The sequence below is a fragment of the Mastomys coucha genome, unplaced genomic scaffold (assembly GCF_008632895.1).
Source record: "Mastomys coucha isolate ucsf_1 unplaced genomic scaffold, UCSF_Mcou_1 pScaffold22, whole genome shotgun sequence".
Classification (NCBI taxonomy): Eukaryota; Metazoa; Chordata; class Mammalia; order Rodentia; family Muridae; genus Mastomys; species Mastomys coucha.
Genome location: NW_022196905.1, coordinates 128,977,660 through 128,998,526, shown reverse-complemented (window position 1 = coordinate 128,998,526; position 20,867 = coordinate 128,977,660). Strand labels below are relative to the sequence as shown.

Sequence of the window (20,867 nt, the reverse complement as noted above, 5' to 3'; positions counted from 1 at the left end):
GTGGGGTAAACCAGAAAACCTCACAAGGTTCACAAGCTGTGTGCAGTGGGGTAAACCAGAAAACCTCAGAAGTGGGATTGGGGGTGGGGGTGGGAGATGCATATGCTCCTTGAGACCGAAGGAGAAACACAAATGTGTCCGTTTTTTTTGAGACAGAGTCTCTCATTGGCCTGGAACTCACCAACCAAGTAAGCCAAGCTGGTTAGCGGGCTTAGCTACGGACAGCTGGCTATCCATTTCTGCCTTGACCACTGGGATCACAAGCACACACCAGCAAGACAGACTCCTTTTATTCTGTTGGTTCTGGGGATTGAACTCAGGTCCTTAAGCTTGTAAGGCATATAACTTTACCCCAAGTCCCTTTTTTTTTTTTTTTTTTTGCCAGCTTGTTTGTTTTAAAGCAGGGCCTTGCTCTGTAGCCCAGGCTGATCTGGATCCTCATCCTCCTGCCTCAGCCTGCAGACTGTTTGGGATGACCAGCCTGGGCCACCACTCCCTAGACCAGTGCCTTCTTGGACCGTTTACAGCTGTACTCCCTGGGGCTTCCACCCACAGAACCAGGGAACACAGTGTGCCAGAAGTGCTCCTTGGCAGGGGTGAAGCGCCCAGGCGTCTGTAGGCTGTCCTTCTCCCTGCCTAACTGACCAGTTCCACCCACCACCAGAACCCTTGCCTGGCTGCCCCACCCCCACCTTTCTAGCTGCTCCCTCTGAAATCCCCTTTGCTTCAGAGAAGCAGAGGTTCTAGGGATGACTTGTAGTCTGAGCTTGGATTTGTTTATTTATTTGAGACAGGATCTCCTATTGTCTCGGGCTGGCCTCAAACCTTAAATTCCTACAAAGTAGAGGATAGTCGTGACCTCCTGACCCTCGGTCCTCAGCCTGAGTTCTGAGATTCCAGGCATGCTCGACCCCACACGGTTTATGAGCGTCACTGTGGGGTGTTTGCTTTTGTTTTTATTTTTATGTATCACTGGGAGGAGTGCTTGTGTGTGGCATATGGTGGTCAGAGTTCAGACAACTCTTGGAGTGAGTTCTCTGCAGCCACTTTGATGTAGGTTCTGGGAATCAGACTCAGGTCACCAGTTCGGGACCAAGCACCCTCCCCAGTAGAGTCTCTCCTAGCCCACGCGCGTTTTTTTTTCCTTTACCAAGGGCACAAAACCAAAGACTCCTGTGTACTTGGCTACACTCATCCTTGGGTATTCTCAGAATCCCCCTCAAGAGAACTTAATAGTCTGGCTCTTTGGCAGGTGGGGGACAGAGAGCTCTCCACCCTAGGGAAGCGGCAGTTTAGGGAGTGCCGGGTGTCTCTCCACATGCTCTTTCCCTATAACTGCTTCCCTTCTGTCTGCCCACAGTCTGAGTTGGGAAGCCCTCTAAGTCAGCCCAAGTGGAATGTATATACGACGCAGGAAGCCTGGTTGGGAGTGGTCGGGAAATGGGAGACCCTTTGGGGGACCATGGAAGCCCTAGGCTTCTTGGGGCTCATGCCTGTAATTCCAGCACTTGGGGGACCAGAGAGGAATTCCAGGCTAGCCTCGGTTCTACAGTGAGTGGCTAGCTTAGACTACAGTGTGAGACTCAATGAGAGAAAGAGAATGAGGGATATTCCTCTCTCCTCTGTATAACCCCAATAATCGGAAGTCTTTGATAACGAAAACACTGTGCCAGTGTGAGCGGCTTCTGGTGTTCGGAGACCTTAGATGGCCCCTTCCCAGGCAGTCTCATGATGTCCAAGGGCGGGGGAGGGGGACCAGGACAGGGAATTTGAACTTTCCACATCGGTCTCAGCGCCCTGAACTATCAGGTTGCAACATGACCTGGGCTTGAGGCCAGAACTTGTGGGCCAAGGTTACTCTGCCCCCAGCCAATGGGGTCGCGTGGCTCTATCGCCACGAGGTGGGCCACGCTCTTCTGCAATTCCCACCCCAGCTTCAGGTCCCCTGTGGGGCTGCAGGTGCGGGTCTTCAGCCAGCGGTTCTATGAAGGGGAGGAAGCTCGCTGAAGAAGCTATTTACAGAGACGAAAGATCAAGGCTGGCCGATCCCCCTTTCTCTCCTACTGTTTTCGGTTGATAATTTATCCTCTTCTCTCTGCTCCCGGGAACTTTGCTCCGGGGCACTGGGCCAAGACCCCAGTTCGCGCCCTCCCCTGGAACACGTAGGTGGGGCTGGAGCTGGGTGCGGCCCCGGAGTTCTGAGCCGCAGCAGCGGGGTTCCTGCCTGCGTTACAGCCTCTTACAGATACAGGGTTCGGGGAGACCAGGCTTTCCCTGCCAGACCCAAGGTGGACTGCAGCACCCCCTGCTGGTCTTGGGCAGTTGCCGGGCACCGTCTTCCCGCCAACCTTGACTTAAAGCGTTCTAAATCAGGCATGGTGGCTCATGCCTGTAATCCCGGTATTTGGGAGGCTGAGATAGGAGTCCAGCCTGGGCTACCTAGCTCCATGTCAGCCTGAACTTTAGAGTGAGACTCTGGCTCACCAAACTAAATCAAGCCAGACAAATGGTGTCCGGGCAATAGGGATGGGAGCGAGAAATTTGTTTCGCAACAAGCTGACACTGGCTATGAGGGCGAGCACCGGATAACTGCAGCGTGCAGGGAAACAAGTGGGTCTTTGCAGGGACTGCTGGGGATAAACGGAACAGTCCCAGGATTACACGAATGGAGGGGGCAGACCAGATGGTTTATAGTCTGAGGAGCACTTAAGGGCAAAAGCAGAATAATCAGAGAGCGGAGCCCAACTGTAAGAGGCCGTGCAGAGAGAGGTGGAGGACAGGACAGTGGCGCCACAAGCAGGTGATGGGGCACAAATGACTCATGAGGGCCCGTGGGCTGGCTCAGGACCCGGCAAGGGAGATAATGCCTAAGTTGTATCCAGAGTCCCCCTTAGCAGTTTGGGATCAGAGAGCCCCAGCACGCGGTCCCACCAAGGAAAGCAGGCACTCAGGCTACCCCGTCCGCCCTCACCTGTAAGCCAGGCTCAAGCACTCGAAGAGGCGGGTGAGTGTCGGATCGATGCTGCGCGGCCCGAAGTCGGCGAGCCCCACGGGCCCCTCCTGGTCGCGTCGCCGGGTCAGCGAGTCGCTGTGAGGCGAGGACACCATGAAGTGTCCGCTGTGGATGACCTGTGATCGATGCAGGCCACCCGCGCTGCGCCGGGGACTCGGATCCTCCAAGTCCGTATCCGAGTCCGAATCCGGGCTGGGGACGACCCGGGGGACCTGCAAGTTCACGGATAGATCCGCCAGCGCGCGCGCCATGGCCACTATCGTCGCCAACTCCCGGGCACTCTGGAGAGTGATTTTGAGAGCCGACCCTTGCCAGCTGAGCCTAATTACCATGGCCACACCCCCGATCTCCTGATAGGTCCTTTGTGGTGGGCGTGGTCTTGGTTGGCAGGTGCTGTTTAAATTAGCATAACCAGTGAGCGAGGTGTGAAACCACTGGTCCTGGAGCTTTGGCGGTGCTTTGCCTTTCTATCTGTTGTGAGCACTTTTTAGTCTCTATTTTTCAGGTTTCAGAAAAAGTCTGGCTGGGGCTGGGGCTGCAACTCGGTTGGTACAGTGTTTGCCTAGCATGCATGAAGCCTTGGGTTCGATCCTCCTTACCACAGAAACTTAGCATGGGGGTGATTCTGTAAGTGCAACGCTCGGGAGGTGGAGACAAAAAAAAAAAAAAAAAAGATCAGACATTCCAGCTAACAAGATGGCTAGCTGGTTAAAGCATTTGCAGCCAGGCTTGAGGACAGAGTTCAAGCCCTAAGATCCACATATTGGAAGAAAATACTCGATTTTTAAAATTTGACCTCTGAGCTCCATATGTATTCCTAGACACATAAACACTAGATAGATGATAGATAGATAGATAGATAGATAGATAGATAGATAGATAATCAGAAATTCAGGGTCATTCTCGGCTTCGTAGTGCGTTCAGTAAATTGCTCACCTGCCTTCTTCGCTTTCCCAGGGTCCCGTGCAGCTGACCTCCAATGCTAGCTTGCACCCAGATGCTCTTATGATTGTCCTACACCTGTACAGCAAAGTTCAGAGGGGACTCTGACAGTTCACCCTCCCTAGATCACCTCCTCTGTCCTCGGGCTTCCTGCTCAGGAAGTTCTCTCATCGGCCCTGAAGCCCAGCTTCTTTCTGTTCCTGCTTTTCTTTCTTCCTTCCTTCCTTCCCTCCTCCCTTCCTCCCTTCCTTTCCTTCCTTTCTTCCTCTCTTTCTCTATTCCTTCTTTCCTTCCTTCCTTTCTCTCTTCCTTCCTTCCTCTCTTTCTTTCTTTTTTTGTTTTGTTGTTTTTCTAGATAGAGTTTCTCTGTGAACTCTAGGCTGTCCTAGAACTTACTCTATAGACCAGGCTGGCTTCCAACTCAGAGATTTGTCTGTCTCTGCCTCCTGAGTCTGAAATAAATGCATGTGCCACCACCCCACTGCGGGTTCCTACTTTTGAAAGGCCAGACACTAGGCTGGGCATTCACCACAGACACCTTGTGGGGAGCCGCAGCTGCCACCCTATATATACATATTGAACACCTGGTCTCCGGCCAAAGCAGAGAGCATTGAGATAAACAAGCCTTAGTTGGAAAAGCTGTGTGCCTCTGGTTTATGATGCAAGCTGGCATGATTTTCCTGAAGCCTATTGTGCTTTGCCACGTAGCTGATGCTGATTGGGACCAGGGAAAGTATTTAACCCACAAGGGCTGGGGGCTGGAGATAGATAGTAAGTATGAAGGGAGAATATAAGAAGTAGTGAGTAAGTATGTAGAATTAGGGCTGGTGATGGGTTATGTAAGATTTAGGAGTAAGTATTTAGAATTGGGGCTGGTAATGGGATAGGAGAGAAGATGTAGATATAGAAGTAAGATGTAAGGATAGATGTAAGGTATAGAATTAGGAATAAGTATGTAACTAATAAGATGTAAGTAGTAATTAGTAAGATGTAAGAAGAAGATATACAAAAATATAAAAGAAGCTAGCTAGTAAGAAGAAGTAAAAATGAAGGTTCCTGATAAAATCTGCTTGGAGAAGGGCTCGGTGTTTGCCTCCTTATGTCCAGCTGGGCGGAAAAAGGCTCCTGACAACACCTAACTGAACAGGTAAAAGTTCTTTGCTGAGGCCCCAGCTAGGGATGGCTCAGTGGTAGAATGTTTATATAACCTCAGCAAAATCCTAGTTTTGATCCCAGCAGTGTATGAACAAACAAACTCTTGTCTGAGGCACGCTACACTGGAATGACAATCCAGCCAAGTATCTCAAAGCCTGATCTAAATATCTAGATGTTGGTTGAAACATTGCTTTAAGGGCCCCTAGCTTCCCCAGCAGTGTTCCCCAAGCCGCCTGTGCCCAGTGGAAAGGTTGGCTATGTCTGAGTCAGGTGGAAGGACCATGGGTGACTCTACTTCATCACACCCCCCCAACTATCAGTTGCTCTTCAAACAGCTTCATCTACATCTCCATTCTGTTTCCCAAGCCCTGAGAAAACCTCTGGAGACCTCAGCGATATCTAGAAAGATAAGCTTGTTTATAAAACGCCCAACACTATGAAAGTAGAGACAAGAAGACCATAAAATTTAAATTCTAGTCTTCATGGAAAATTCCGTATCTCTGGGTGGTGGTGGTAGTGGCACACGCCTTTAATCCCAGTGCTCCAGAGGCAGGGGCAGGCAGATCTCTGAGTTTGAGGCCAGCCTGGTCTACAGTGTAAGTTCCAAGACAAGCAGGGTTATGCAAAGAGAAACCCTGTCTTATAAAACAAACAAAGGAACATAAAGTAGTTTCCAGACTCAGGCTGGGCCTGTAGTTTACTTGGTAGAGAACTTGCCCAGCTATTAGGAAGCTGTGGGTTCCATCCCTAGCACTGCATAAACCAGGTGTGGCATGACATGTCTGTAATCTCAGCACTGGATGGATCGAGGCAGAGGATCAGAGTCCAAAGTCAAGCTTGGCTACACAGCAAGCTTGAAGCTAGCCTAGGCTACATAGTGAGATGCCCCGCCCCTATCCCTCCAAAATAAAACATGGCCTGTGAGATGGCTCACTGGGTGAAGTTGCTTGCTGCCAAGCCTGATGGCAAATCCTTGGAACCCACAAGGTGGAAGAAGAGAACCAACTCTCAAAGTTGTTGGCTGACCTTTACCCATGCACGCTGTTGGCACATGTCCCCCCCCTCTTTCTCTCTCTCTCTCTCCCTCCCTCCCTTTCTCATATACAAATGAATGAATAAAATAAGTGTAAAACAAAGTCAAAACAAAAACCTTAAAATAAAAATGAAAGCAAACACTCTAATGTGGTGCAACAGATGTGGCAATGCAGGCCATGACATGATGCCCCTTCTAGGTGGCATGGTGTAAGCAGCCTGGTTCACCTCTCATTGCCTTTCTCGCCTGCCCTCTAGTACCCCATGCCAAGTTCACAGCCTCTTAAATAAATAAAAAGGGGTCATGACCCACAGAGGTTGCAAGATGAGATCCCTACTGGGCTTGGAGAGCCAGTTTCCCGCTGGGACCCTTCCTGACACCCTCTTCTGGTCTGCTCACACCGAAATGCCATCTCCTCCCTGAGTGCTCCATACCCTTGTTCTGATCACTGTAAGTACGATTTTCTTCAGCCTGAGATTCATAGAGGGTGTGAGGCCTCTCTTTCCCACTAGATGGCAAACTCCTTGGTGGAACCAAGAATCTGTGCCTCTCTACAGTCCAACTTCTTCTCAATGTAGCCAGATGTGGTGATTCACACCTTCAATCCCAGCACTGGGGAAGGCAGAGGCAGGAGGATCTCTGCAAGTTCAAGGCCAGCCTGATCTACACAGTGAGCTCCAGCAGGACAGCCAGGACTACATAGTGAGAACCTGTCTCCAAACCAAACCAACCAATCAACCAACCAAATACAACCAAGCTAATGTGTATTTGCTGAATAGATGAGTTTATGTCACATTTATCTGCTAGCGATGTGGGTTCAGTCATTCACCTGTTATCTATCTATCTATCTATCTATCTATCTATCTATCTATAGGCAGCCGCTCGGACGATCGAATCCAAGATGCCGGCAGCGGCGGCAATAGGCATTCCACTGCACATGCAGGTGCCCCTCCCGAGCGGGCTCATGCAAATTAGGTGTCTCCCGAGCGGGTGTATGCTAAGCAATCATGCGCCAAACCCGAGCAGGTGCATGCTACCAAGCCCCTCCCAAGCAGGTGTATGCTAATGAGGCGATAGCCGGGAACCAATCCAGGAGGACTTGAGAGCTTGGGCTCGAGTATAAAAGCAGTGCTAGCGGAGCAGCCTGGGCCACGCCATGCCATGCCGCAGAAGCAGGAGCAGCGGTGACTCTACAGAAGAGCAGCGGCGACTAGCAAAAGAGCAGCGGCCGCTGCCTGTTTCACAGAAGTAGGAAGAGCCGCAGCACCTAGAAGCAAGAAGCGCGATTCCATGGAGGCGGCGCCTGGGAGGCGGCAAGAGCCGTAACACCTAAAAGAGCCATAACACTTAGGAACCTGAAAGAGCAGTTAACACAAAAGAAAACTCTTGAGTAAACCTTCGAGAGAAGAAGTCTCGGTGTTTGGTCGTTATTGCTGCCGTCCGGCAAGCAAAGCCGCAGTTACATCTATCTATCTATCCATCCATCTATCCATCTGCCCATCTGTCTTTCCATCCACCCACCCACCCATCCATCCACCTACCTGCCTACCCATTCATCTATCCATCTATCCATCTGCCCGCCTGTCCATCCATCCATCCATCCATCCATCATCTGCTCATCTATCCCGGTTCTATCTGTATATCATCTTTCCATCTCTCATCCATCTCTTCTCTGGCCTTCATGTATTTAATTGTCTGTCTATCTACCATCACTCATGGGTACCTATCATCTATCTATCCACCCATCAGTCCAGTCATTATCTATTTATCCATATATTCACCCATCTCTGTCTGTTTGCCCATATAGTGTCCATCTATCTGATCTATTGTTGATTCAGCTGTTCATCCAAGCATCTACTTATCCATCCCATTATCTACCAATCCATCTATCTATTGACCCATCAAACTATCTGTGGGTGCATCCATCAACTGGTCTGATCCATTTGCCCACTCATATATCTATCCATCTATTATTCATCTGTTCCTCAACTGATCAATCTCCCCATTGCCTATGCATCCCATCAGCTGTATCTTAGTTACTTTTCCTGTTGCTGTAATAAAATACTCCAACAAAAGTACATTAAGGGGGAAATTGTTTACTCTAGCACACAGTTCAAAGGCACTGTGTGTCGTGGAGGAGAGGTCAAGGCAGCAGCAGCTTGAAGCATCTGGTCACACTCTCTATCAGGAAGCAGGAAGCCTGGAAGCTGTTGCTGCTCAGCAACCTTTCTCCATCCACACAGTCTAGGATCCTGGCTAGGGAATGGAGCCGCCCACAGTGGACAGGTCTTCCTACCTCAATGAACAAGATCAAAAGAATCCCATCCTGAACATGTCCACAAGGCCATCTCAAAACAAAAGCCTCCCCAACCCCCGCTCCTTTTTGAGGCAGGGTCTCACTGTGTGGCTGTGACTGGCCTGGAACTCACTATATAAACCATCTTGGTCTCAAACTCACAGAGATCCGCCTGCCTCTGCCTCCCAAGTGCTGGGATTAAAGGCACGCACCATGACACCTGGCCTCATTCCCCAGTTCTTATACCTACCCATGTATCTGTCATCCAACCATCTGTCTATAAATACATCTACCCATCTATCACCTTTCTACCTATTAACTTGCACACACCCAGGGAGAGAGAAAGAGAGCTAAATATATTTTATTGTGGCTGTATTGGTGCTAAGAATCTACATTTTTGGAGTGTGTGTCTGAACATGCTAATTGACCAACCACAGTTAAGCAGCGATTCTAAAGAGCACCAGGTATGGAGATGCACGTCTGCAGACCAGGGCACTAAAGCAAGAGGATCAGAAGTCCAAAGCCAGCCTGGGCTACAGGACCAGACCCTGAGCCCCACAGGGAGGAAGGAGATAGTCGATGTCTATCATTGACCTCTGACTTCCCATGTGCCAAGCCACTCTCCTGCCCACACACTTACAAAAAATAAATAAATGAAAATGTAATTTGAAAGGGTACTAACAGGGGCTGGGGAGATGGCTCAGTAGTTAACTGAGTTAACATGCTCGATTTCCTATGACCACATGTGGCTTACTACCACCTGCAACTCCAGTTCTCGGGCGTCTGATGGCTCTTTCCTAGGCACACACATACATACATGCAGGCAAAACCTCATAAAATAAGAACAAACCTAGCTGGGCTGTGGTGGCCCACGCCATTGATCCCAGCACTCAGGAGGCAGAGGCAGGCAGATCTCTGAGTTCAAGGCCAGCATGGTCTACAAAGTGAGTTCCAGGACAGCCAGGGCTACACAGAGAAATCATGTCTTGAAAAACAAACAAACGAACAAACAAGCAGAAATGACCATTTCCAGGGGCCAGGAGTGGGGACTCAGGAGCTGAGAGGGTAGAGTTTTGATTTTCTGCTCCTGGGAAGCAGGAGTTTTGTTTGTTGTTTGTTTGGATTTTTTTTTATATAGATAGGATCTCTTGTAGACCAGGAAGCACTATGTAACTGTGGATGACTTTGAACTTCAGATCCCCCAGCCTCCTCCCACCTCTTTTTTTTTTTTTTTTTTTTTTTTTTTTTTTTTTTTTTTTTTTTTTTTTTTTTTTTAGACAGGGTTTCTCTGTGTAGTTCCTGGCTGTCCTGGAACTCACTCTGTAGACCAGGCTGGCCTTGAACTCAGAAATCTGCCTGCCTCTGCCTCCCAAGTGCTGGGATTAAAGGTGTGTGCCACCACTGCCCGGCTTTTTTTTTTTCTCCACTTTTTGAGTGCTGAAGATTACAGTAAGTCACTGCCACCGTTGGCAGACTGCACAGATGTGGATTTCTTTTGCAGTGATGAAACTGGTGGAATTTGATAGCAGAAAGGGTTGCACAACTCTGAATACACCAAGAACCATTGAAAAATGGGTTTAATATTTAAAAATTAAGAAGGGGGATGGGGGCAGGCAAGATGGCTCAATGGGTAAAGGAGCTTGCTGCCAAACCCGGAGATCTGAGTTTGATACTTAGAACGAACGCAGGGGAAGGAGGGAACAAATTCCTAAAAGTTGTCCTCTGATTGCCACATGCGTGTGCGCGCGCACACACACACACACACACACACACACACACACACACACACACGAATACATATAATTTAAAGTTTTATCAAAAAGAGAATGGATGAATTTTATAATACATAAATTATATCTCAATAAATTTGCCAACTAGATAGGTGGCTCAGAAGTTGAAAGTGCCGGCTGCTCTTCTGGAGAACCCAGGTTCAATTCCCAGCACTTACATGGCAGCTCACAGCTGTCTGTAACTTCAGTTCTAGGGGATCTGACACCCTCTTCTGGCTTCTGGGGACACTAAGATACACATGTGGGGCACAGGCATGCACACAGATAAAATGCATAAAATGAAGAAGAAATAGGGACCTGTGTACATGATTCTGTTTTCTGGTCATCCTCTCAACTGTGGGCATGAGGGTGAGCTGACATTTCCATATCCATTTTACAGAAAAGGGAAAATCGAGGCTCCTAAGAGTGAAGTTATTCAGAGCAGTGCTGTGAGGACTGGTCATGAAAAGCTGATGTTTATGGGCTGTTTACTACCTGCCTAACTGATGGTGGATGCCGTTGCAGTCTCCTGACTTTATACCCATTTTCCAGACAGGAATAGAAGCTCTGCTGAAGATCATAGGAATGTTGAAAAGGTTTGCTTTAGGCTTCTTTTTCTTTTTTCTTTCTTTTCTTTTTTTGTTTTTTCGAGACAGGGTTTCTCTGTGTAGCCCTGGCTGTCCTGGAACTCACTCTGTACACCAGGCTGGCCTCGAACTCAGAAAGCTGCCTGCCTCTGCCTCCCAAGCGGTGGGATTAAAGGCGTGCGCCACCACCACCCGGCCCTAGACTTCTTTTTCTATTTGCTTAGTTTTTACAGACATGTTCTCTCTGTCTCTGTCTCTGTCTCTGTGTGTGTGTGTGTGTGTGTTTTCAAGACAGGATTTCTCTCTAGCCTTGGCTGTTCTGGAACTCACTCTGTAGATCAGACTGGCCTCAAATTCAGAATCCACCTGCCTTTGCCTCCTGAGTCCTGGGATTAAAAGCGTGTGCCACCACTGCCTGTCAAAAAACATGGCCTATGTAGCTAGGAAGACTAAGGGCATAACAGCTCATGCTTCCAATCTCAGCCTTTAGGAGGCCGAAGCAGGAGGATTGCTGGGAGTTTGGGGGCATTCTAAGCTACATCATGAGTTCTAAGGTAGCTGGGACTAAGCATGAAAGTCTGCAGAGAGAGACAGAGACAGAGAGACTTAACTGTGTGATTAACTAGTGTCAAGGAGGGAAGCCACTTCCTTGTCTAGGTGTGAGCTTTGAGCCTCTGCGTGGCTGAGTCTGAATGCCACTGATAATGTAGGCCAGTGGGGTGGCTTCAGCAGGTTAAAGGCACTTGTTGCAAACTCAGCCAACCTGAGTTCAATCCCCAGGACCTACATGTTGGAAGGAGAGAACTGACTCCTGCAAGTTGTTCTTTGACCTCCATACATTTTCATAGCAAATATCTAATTGTTCTATCAAAACTATAAGAAGCCAGGTGGTGGTGCATGCTTTTAATCCCGGCACTCAAGAGGCAGAGGCAGAGGCAGGTAGATCTCTGAGATCAGGGCCATCCTGGTCTACAAAGTGAGTTCTAGGACAGGGGGGTCTACACAAAGAAATCCGGTCTCAAAAATAGAAATATAAATGAACGTTGGGGATTTGGTTCAGTTGGTAGTATGCTTGCCCGGAATGCACAAAACTCTGTGCTTGATTCCCAGGGCCACATCAACTCTGATGAGAGGATACACACCTTTAACTCAGAAGATGGAGGTAGGAGGATCAGAAGTGTAAGGGTAGCCTGGGCTACATGAGTGATGAAATGCTAATTTCCTCACTCGGGAGACTGAGGCAGGAGGAGTTCGAGTTGGAGGCTACACATTGAGCCTCCGCCTCAAAACAGCAACAACAACCAAGCTTCTGCCACACAATTAGCAGTCACACTGGCCACACACTTTATACTACGGCTGTCCATACAAACTGCCTCCCGTCCATCTCTGTGCTCCGAGAGGGTAGGAGGGCTGAGGGGGCGAAGGAGGAAGAGGAGAAGAGGAGGCATCGAGTGAGCAGCCTTCCTCCTGGTCCACCCTGCCCATACAGTCAAGCTGTTGAGGTCTGACATCCTCCCACTCCAGAATAGCTGTAGCCGTTTTGTTCCATGCCTGCCAGTCACTGACGCTGAGGAGTGACTTAACTCAGAACAGGATCATGCAGATCACATCCCATGTCATGCCATGTCATGTCATGTCAAGTCATGACATGTCATGTGATTTGTTAATCTTAACAAATTCCACCAAGCTTCACGTAGGACCCATCAAGTTCAAGGTCAACATGAACTGTTATGTCTAAAACATCTTGAGTCAGAGCTGACCACTGGGCTGCACTTCCTGCACCTGCATATGAACTCATTGTAGGTTTTGTGGTTTTTCTTTTTCCTTTATAAGCCTGCTATGAGAAATGTTTTATAATACAGTCCAAGACCCTATTCTGAGCTATGTCCCTGGTCTGGTCAGGATTAAGGTGTACGCTCCATAAACTGTGCTTGCTTAACTGAGATCAGTGTTTGTATGGTTCTTATGTATGGAGACTCCTGAACCCCAACAATTTACCTATTTATCTAGCCATCCTCCAATTATCAATGCATCTACCATCTGTTGTTCATCTACAACCATCATGTCTCTGTCCATTTACCTACCCAACTATCCACCCACCATTGGCCATCCATTGACCCACCCAATACAGCTGTCAATCATGCTCGCTCTGTGTGTGTGTATGTGTGTGTGTGTGTGTCCTTTGGTCTGTCTGTCTCCCCTGCCAAAGCCTCCTGAGTGCTGGAATTACAGGTGTGTGGACCTCACCCCGGTTCACCTTCCCGCTTATTCACCAATCTTCAACAGTCAAATTGTTTACATGTCATTCCATATTTCTATGTATACATTTACCAGCCCTCCCATTTAAAGCTTACTGTTACCTCTACTTCCCGAATACTAGACCTGCAGGCATTTGTACCACATCTGGTTTATTTATTCTTCCTTTTCTTCATCTACTTGCTACCCAAACACCCACCCACATACATGGGACTTGGGTGCTCAAGAGATTGTATGCTATCCCAAGACATTGGAGGGTAGCTCAGAAATAGAGGATTTACCATGGAGAATGCCTATCCCAACATCTCACACACACACACACACACACACACACACACACACACACACACACATACACAAACAAACACATACTACACACACACTAGATAGATAGATAAATGGATGGATGGACAGAAGGACAGACAGACAGATTGATTGATTTTTAAAAGAAAGACAGGGTATGTCTACAGGTCACTATATAGCTCAGGCTGGTCTCAAACTCACGGAGGCCCATCTGCTCTGTCTCCTGAGTGCTGGGGCATATCTGGATGCTGCTGTTTTAATTTTTCTTTCTTTTTCTTTTCTTTTTTTTTTTGCAGACAGAACGTCATATAGTTCAGGCTGGAACTCTGGCTCTTCCCCTCTCTTCTTCCCCAGTGCTGGGATCGAAGAACTGGTACCACCACACCCTGTTCGTGCAGTGTCGGTGATGGAAGGAAGGACTTCGTGCCTACTGGGCTAGCATTTTATGCACTGAGCCCTCCTGTATAGTTGTTGGGTTTTTTTTGTTGTTGTTGTTGATGGTGGTGGTGCTGGTGCTGGTGGTGATTTTTGGTTTTTCAAGATAGAATTTCTCTGTGTAGCCCTGGCTGTCCCAGAACTCACTCTGTAGACCAGGTTGGCCTCAAACTAAAAGATCCACCTGCCTCTGCCTCCCAGGTGCTGGGATTAAAGGTGTGCGCCACCACTGCCCGGCCTGAACAGTGGCTTTGATAGAAGCTGTGTTATACAGCTGTGGTTCAGTAAGTCTTTGCTGACTGCTGGGCTTGAATATGGCTATTTCCGTGATTACAGGTTTTTGTTTTTTGTTTTTTTTTTTTGTTTTTGCTTGTTTGTTTGTTTTTGGGTTTTTTGGGTTTTTTTTTGTTTGTTTGTTTTTTGGTTTTTTTGTTTGTTTGTTTGTTTTTTGGTTTTTTTTTGGATTTTCAAGACAGAGTTTCTCTGTGTAGCCCTGGCTGTCCTGGAACTCACTCAGTAGACCAGGCTGGCCTCGAACTCAGAAATCTGCCTGCCTCTGTCTCCCAAGCACTGGGATTAAAGGCGTGAGCCACCACCACCCGGCTGAATTACAGTTTTTAATCACCATAGTTACACACTAATAATATGAAGAGGGAGGGGGAAATTTTCCTTCTTTGGGCAGCAATGTTGGTCCACTGGCAAGGGTTGCCTTGCAAACCTCGAAATTCGAGTTTGACTCCCAGAACTCACATAAAGGTAGAAGAGAAGCGCTCCATAAAAGTTGTACTCTGACCTCCAAATGTGCACCCTTCCCCATTGTGTTCAGCTGTGTGTGCAGGCGCGCGCACGCGTGCACACACATATACACACACACACATACACACACACACACACACACACACACATTCTACTTACGGGCAAGGGAAAGAAGGAAGGAAAGCAGGCAGGCAAGAGGGGAGGGAGGAAGAAAGAAAGAAAATAAGGAACAAAACCAAAAACACAACCCCAGAATGTTATTTTAGTCCCAGGTAGTCTGAAAATGGAACTCACTATATAGCCCAGGTTAGCCTCAAACCCATGACAATCCTCTTCCTTCCATCTCTTGAGTGCTAAGACGGTAAGTGTCTGCCACACCGATGGCTTTAGATGGTGCTGGGAATGGAACTCTTAGCTTTGTGCATATTAGGCAAGCATTCAATCAACTGACCCACATTCTTAGCCCATGCCTTTTTTCTCTATAATGTTAGAAGTCCTGGTCTTTTGTTACAGTAACGAAAAACTGTCAGATACAGGGATTGAACTCAACCTCCAGTTCTTTTTCCCTCTCTAGAACTTAGTGGGAGAGTTGTTGAAAAATTAACCATTTTAGCCAGGCATAAGGGTGCATGCCTTTGGTCCCAATACTTGGGAGGCAGAAGCAGGCAGACAGATCTCTGTGAGTTTGAGGCCAGCCTGGTCTACAGAGGGAGATCCAGGACAGCCAGGGGCCTTGTTTCAAATGAGAGGGAGTGAGGAAGGGGAGGGAGGGAAGGAGGGGAGGGAAAAATGGAAGAGGGAGGGAGGGAGGGAAGAAGGAAAAGAGGAGGGAAAGAGAGAGAAGAAAAAGAAAAGAAAAAAGCTAACTCTGCCTTAGCTTCTGCTACCTAGCACACATGTTTAAACCCTCTGGGGTCACCAGCAACCTTAAAACACAAAAGCATGCTCCTCGCTACAACATTGTCAAACGTGGCAGCTGCCTGTCCATCAGTCTAATTAAACCACCGGACCACAGCCTCAGTGATCTAGGCTCAGGCCAAGCCTGGCGTTCTGGCATATGTTTACAATCCCAGCACTGAGAAAACTAAGATAGGGAGACCATCCCTTCCAGGCCAGCCTGGGCTACATAGTGAGTTCCACACACTAACCTGGGCCAATTAGATCCTGGCTGGAGATTTCTTAGAAAAAACGAGAAGCTGAACATGAACATGCTTGCGTCCACCTGTGGCAAGAGGGTCAGGAGTTCAAGGCCAGCTTCACCTCCACAGTGAGGTTGAGGCCTTGAAACAAAACAAGACACAGAAAGAAAGAAAACATCCCAACACAAATAGATAAGTAACTAAGGAGCCCTGTAACTCAGTGGAAGAGTTTAGAGTTTAGTTACCAGGACCAAGATGGGGAAAAAGACAAAAAAACAAAGCCACACACTGATGAAGGCTGGAGAGATGGCTCTGTAGTTATGACCCTGGACTGCTCTTGCAGGGACCTGAGTTCAGTTCCTGGCACCCTTGGTTGCCTGCCACCCCAGCTCCAAGGGCTCAAACACCCTCTTCTAACCTTCCAGGGCACCTGCACATTCATATCCACACAGAACACTTAAATAGGTCTGTGTGCCTCTGCTTCCTGAGTGCCTGGACTTGAGGTGTATGCCACTATACCCAGCAACAATAAATCTTGGTGGCAAATACCTTTAATGCCAGCACTTTGAACTATGAATTTAAAGCCAGCCAGAACTACATAGCAAAACCCTGTAAACCACTGGTTCTCACCCTTCCTAATCCTTCCATCCTTTAATACAGTTCCTCTTGTCGTAGAGACCCCCAACCATAAGATTATTTTCCTTGCTACTTCATAACTGTAATTTGGCCACTGTAATGAATTGTGATGTAAATATCTGTGTTACTCTGTGAAAGGGCCATTCAACACCCAGAGGGGCCTCAACCCACGTGTTACGAACCGCTGTTTACTATGTAAATTATTATATTTTTTTATTATAAAAAACAACAGTGATATTGCCCCAATTCGATACCCATTCCATCTGGTGGTAACGTGGGTCTCTCATGAGGCTACTGGGGACCCGCTTTTTAAGCTTCCTCTCACCAGCATCGTGTGCCAGGTGAGTCCAGGCAAGGCTGAGTGGAACAGTGGGTACCTGCTAGTTACAGAGGGGCGCCGGCAGGGAAACAGGCAAGCTGGGAAGCCTGGCCTGGCTCTGCAGGAGGCAATGCAAGGATCAGGGCTCACCCCCTGCTGGCAAGGAACTGTGGCAGCCTGGATCAGCAGAAGACTCAAAAGTAGGCAAGGGATGCCAACGGGCCTCCCCAGGGTACAAGCGAAGCCTCCCGAAAGGAAGGCAGGACGGAGTAGCAAGAGAGATGGATGAGAAAAAAGAGGGAAGGAACAGAAAGACCAAGAGAGACAGAAGGGAGAGAAGAAAGAGACAGACACAAAGACAGAGAAAAAGGAGAGAGGCAGATTAAAAAAAAAAGTGGGACCTGCCAGGTAGTGGTAGCATACACCTTTAATCCCAGTACTCTGGAGACTCTGAGTCTGAGGCCAGCCTGGTCTACAGAGAAAGTTCCAGGACAGCCAGGGCTACACAGAGAAACCCTGTCTCAAAGAGAGAGAGGGAGAAAGAGAGAGACAGACAGACAGACAGAGATGGAGAATGATAGACAGAGAAAGAAACAGAGCAAAGACAGACACAAAAACAGAGAGAGAGAGAGAGAGAGAGAAACAGAGACAAAGATAAAACTAGAGAGGCAGACAGACAGACAGGCAGACAGAGGGAGTGAAGAGACAGGAGACAGAGGGAAATGAAGACAGAAAATGGAGAGGTGGAGACAAAGAGATCCAGAAGGCTCAGCGCAGGAATTATGATTACAATCTGCCCATTTCCAGGTGGAAAGGTTGAGGCCACTCAGCAGGTATGTTCGGTAGTGTAGCCTCTTCCTTTGGTCTTTCTCAGAAGATATTATCTCTAGCCTCCCCCACCTGCCTGGGCAGGTTCTGTGCACGTTACTGAGAAGAAAATAGAGAACCTTGGGGCCTAGGGTGACAGTCAAAGTTGCCCTATCCCCAGTCACCGTCTACTTGGGGAAGAGCAGGGTCAGACACAGCCATGGAGGAGATATGTGTTTATATGGTTCAGGGCCTCCTGGTACAGAGCGGCAGGGTGCAGGCACTACGGAGACACTTCCCTACTGCATGGTCGTGGGCTCCACTGCGCAAGAAGGAGCACCCCACAGGAGCAGCTCAGCGGCCTGGGAGGCCAGTTCTGCCATCTTGGGGGTTGAGCCTATGACGCGATGTGCCATTCACTTTATAGTGTTGTTGCAAAAAGTTAAATAGGGCAGGAGAGGTACCTGCTGCCAAGCCTGATGACCTGAGTTCAATCCCTGGGCCCGCATGACAGAGACAGAAACTCCAGAGAGTTGTCCTCTGACGGCCATGTGCACGTGCCCATATGTACACACCCAGGACATACCAATAAATTAAAATGTAAACAACAACAATAATAAAGACACGATAGAACTTGGGAATAAGGGTCTAGAAGTCTGACAGACTTCTCAAAGGGACTTAGGAATGGAAAATGTCCCCAAAGCCCGCGGGGACAGGCCAGTTTTTCCTCTGCCTGGAGTGTCAGCCCTGTCCCCTCTGGGATCAATGCCTCACAACAGTTATGTTAAGGCATCAGGCCACTGGGCCAAGAGAAAAAAATAGGTCTCCGGGACAAATCTCTTAGGGGTGGGGGTGGGGTCACACACCCAACAGGGCTGACTGTGAGACAAAAGTTGAGGTGACTCCCAGAGCCATCCAGAAGGCAGTGACTCTGGGATGATGAACTTGAACCTCTGTCCTGGGCTCGCCAAGGAGGGGCATCAGTATTGATCAGTGTCACAACTAGCTCTGGGGATGTTCTGTTCCGAGCCCTGGTGGGTGGGTGAAGAGCCTCTCCTCCAATGTCAATATCACCAGCTTCAAAGAGAAGAGAGGCAGGCGTGAGCCACCTTGTCAGAGTCTCAGGCTTAAGACGGATGGGGAGAGTGGAGATGTTCAGCTTCTGGACACTTAGGACCTGACCCAGGACCGAGTCATAGCCTACACAACCTGCCAAGGCAGAGTGGCCACTGACTTGCCTACGGTATCTAGCCCCAGGCACAGCTGATGGAAGGAAGCCAGGAGAAGATAGTAGAAGTGTCCCAGGCAGAGGAGGAAGCAGAAAACAGCATTGTTATCAGGCTACCCCTGTTCGTATCCCTGCTCTTCGGCTTCTCGGCTGTGTAAGCTGCAGCCTTGACTTCTTGGGGCCTCTGATTCCTCGACTACAAAGTGTAGATAATATTCTTTCTGTCTGGGGCAGTCATGAAGGAGGAATAGGGCCAAGAAAAGCCCCACATGGTGCAGTAAATGTAACAATTTTGCAGTAAATGTAAATGAGTTTTCCATTCTTTCCTCTGGCCAAAAACAGTCCTGAGTTTTTACATTTTTTGGTTGTCTTGGTGGTGGTGGCAGCAATGGTGTGTATGTGTGTGATTTTGTGTATTGTGTGCGTGTGCTGTTGCTGTTCTTTTGAGACAGGGTCTCACTATGTAACCTTGGCTGCCTTGGAACTCACTATGGAACCAGGCCAGCCTTGAGCTTATAGAGTACTTGAATTAAAGGTGTACGTCACCATGCATGGTCTATTGTTATTGTTCTTTGTTGTTCTGTCTTGAGACAGGGTCCCATGCATCTCTGGCAGGCCTCAAACTTGCTGTGCAAGCCAAGATGATCTTGAACTCCTGCCTGAGCCCCCACAATGCTAGAATTCCAGGCTAGCAGCACCACACCTGGTTTACCCTTGTATGTTTGTTTGTTTTGAGACAGTGTTTCACACTGCAGTTTGGTTGCCTCATCCTCTTAAGCACTGGGATTATAGGCAGGTACCACGCTCCTGCTGTAGGCCCATTTGAGCCTTCCTTTGGCTAAGGGGCCTAGGCCAAGAGTAGAGACAAGCCAGTTGCTGATATTAACTGAGCTCTTGGGTAAGGAGGCAGATGTCCACCTCAGCTGATGTGTAAAAGCCCCTGTGAAGACCCAGAGGGACCTTGATTGGAGCCGCCTGCCCTTTCCTCCCAAGGCATCTTGGTGTCCCATTTTATTCTGTCCCTGTCTCCATACAGGTGGCCCTGGAGGAAGTTTCCAGCGTCACAGAGGAAGAACCAGGCCCAGAAAAGGACCAAGGTCACAAAGGCAGGAATCTAAAGACGGAAACACAGCCCAGACCTGGCCACATGGTCCCCTCTCCCATCATGGTGGCCTCACGAGCCACAGGCTTGAGGATAGAGTGGCTGAGGGCCAACTCGAAGCTCTGGCTCTTCCAGGCTACTCGGAGTAGGTAGGCCTTCAACTAGGTCCTTAGCCCCTGCCTGCTGCCAGGCTGGGTGACCGGAAATCCACAGGCCCCACCCTGGCATCTGTCCCCTCCCTCCTGCCTCCCTGGCTCCAGTCAGGCCCCCCTTCACTAGATCACCACTCAATCTCAGCTCAGCATGGGGGGCATGGAAGGAGCCAGGAACCTGGGGTCAAACAAGATAAACTAGCATTCCTGATGTCCAATCCTTTCTGGCCTCTGAGCCTGCCTCTTTCCCCACTGGTTCTGAGCATGAGCAAGTGAGGGCCGGGGACTGGGGTGCACAGAGAGTGGGAGCCCCCACACTCCAGTCGTGATTTAGGAACGCCCCTCTTCATGGCACACTGTGGAAACTGAGTCCTCCTATGCGAGGCATCTATGTCCCTCTGTTAACGGAAGATCTTCCCTGCTCACCTGGGCTCCGCGCGGTCTGCAGATGGCGTCGGGCTGGGCTCGGATCCTGGGACCTCGGGTCGCCGCGGGGCTGCAGATGCTCAGGCCGCTGCGGCCTCACCCCGCGCCTTCCCCGCGCAGGCGGCAGAGGGCTCCGTGCGCTGCACCCGCACGAAGCCCGGCTTTTAGACTGGGGTGTGGACGGCTGGGCGCTGCAGGTTCCCCCGCCCTCCGGCTCCGAGGTGTCCTTTGCCCCTTGGTCCGGTGCCTCCTTCTCTCCTTAGCACGTGGATGGCAGCCGCTCCTCCGGCTGGTGGCCTGTGGAGCAGCGGTGGCGCGCGCCGTGGGCTCAGGAGCCTGCCAATCACCTTCTGCCGCCCCGCTCGTGCCCCGCTCACCTTTAACCCCCCTCTCCCCGGGGGCTTGATGTCTAGGTCCCAAACTGTAGACTGGATACGAGAAGAGAGGAGCCCCAGATTTAGGGACCTAGAGAGTAGGAGTCTGAGCCCCAGCCCCAGCCCCAGCCCCAACCCC

General features: G+C 49.3%; 1 protein-coding gene across 6 annotated transcripts in view; it reads right to left on the bottom strand.

The window, feature by feature from the left end:
• Mlxipl (MLX interacting protein like) overlaps positions 1-20,525 on the bottom strand; it is a 49,370-nt gene extending 28,845 nt beyond the window's left edge. For 4 of the 6 annotated variants that reach the window (XM_031338190.1, XM_031338188.1, XM_031338189.1 and 1 more), the window contains exon 1: positions 2,972-3,317. In XM_031338190.1, coding sequence (XP_031194050.1) covers positions 2,972-3,264 — 293 coding nt within the window. In that variant the 5' untranslated portion in view covers positions 3,265-3,317. Of the gene's footprint in view, positions 1-2,971; positions 3,318-20,354 lie in introns of those variants that run through there. The other 2 variants (XM_031338192.1, XM_031338193.1) reach the window with 2 other exon arrangements.
• Between the last annotated feature and the right edge of the window lie 342 nt (positions 20,526-20,867).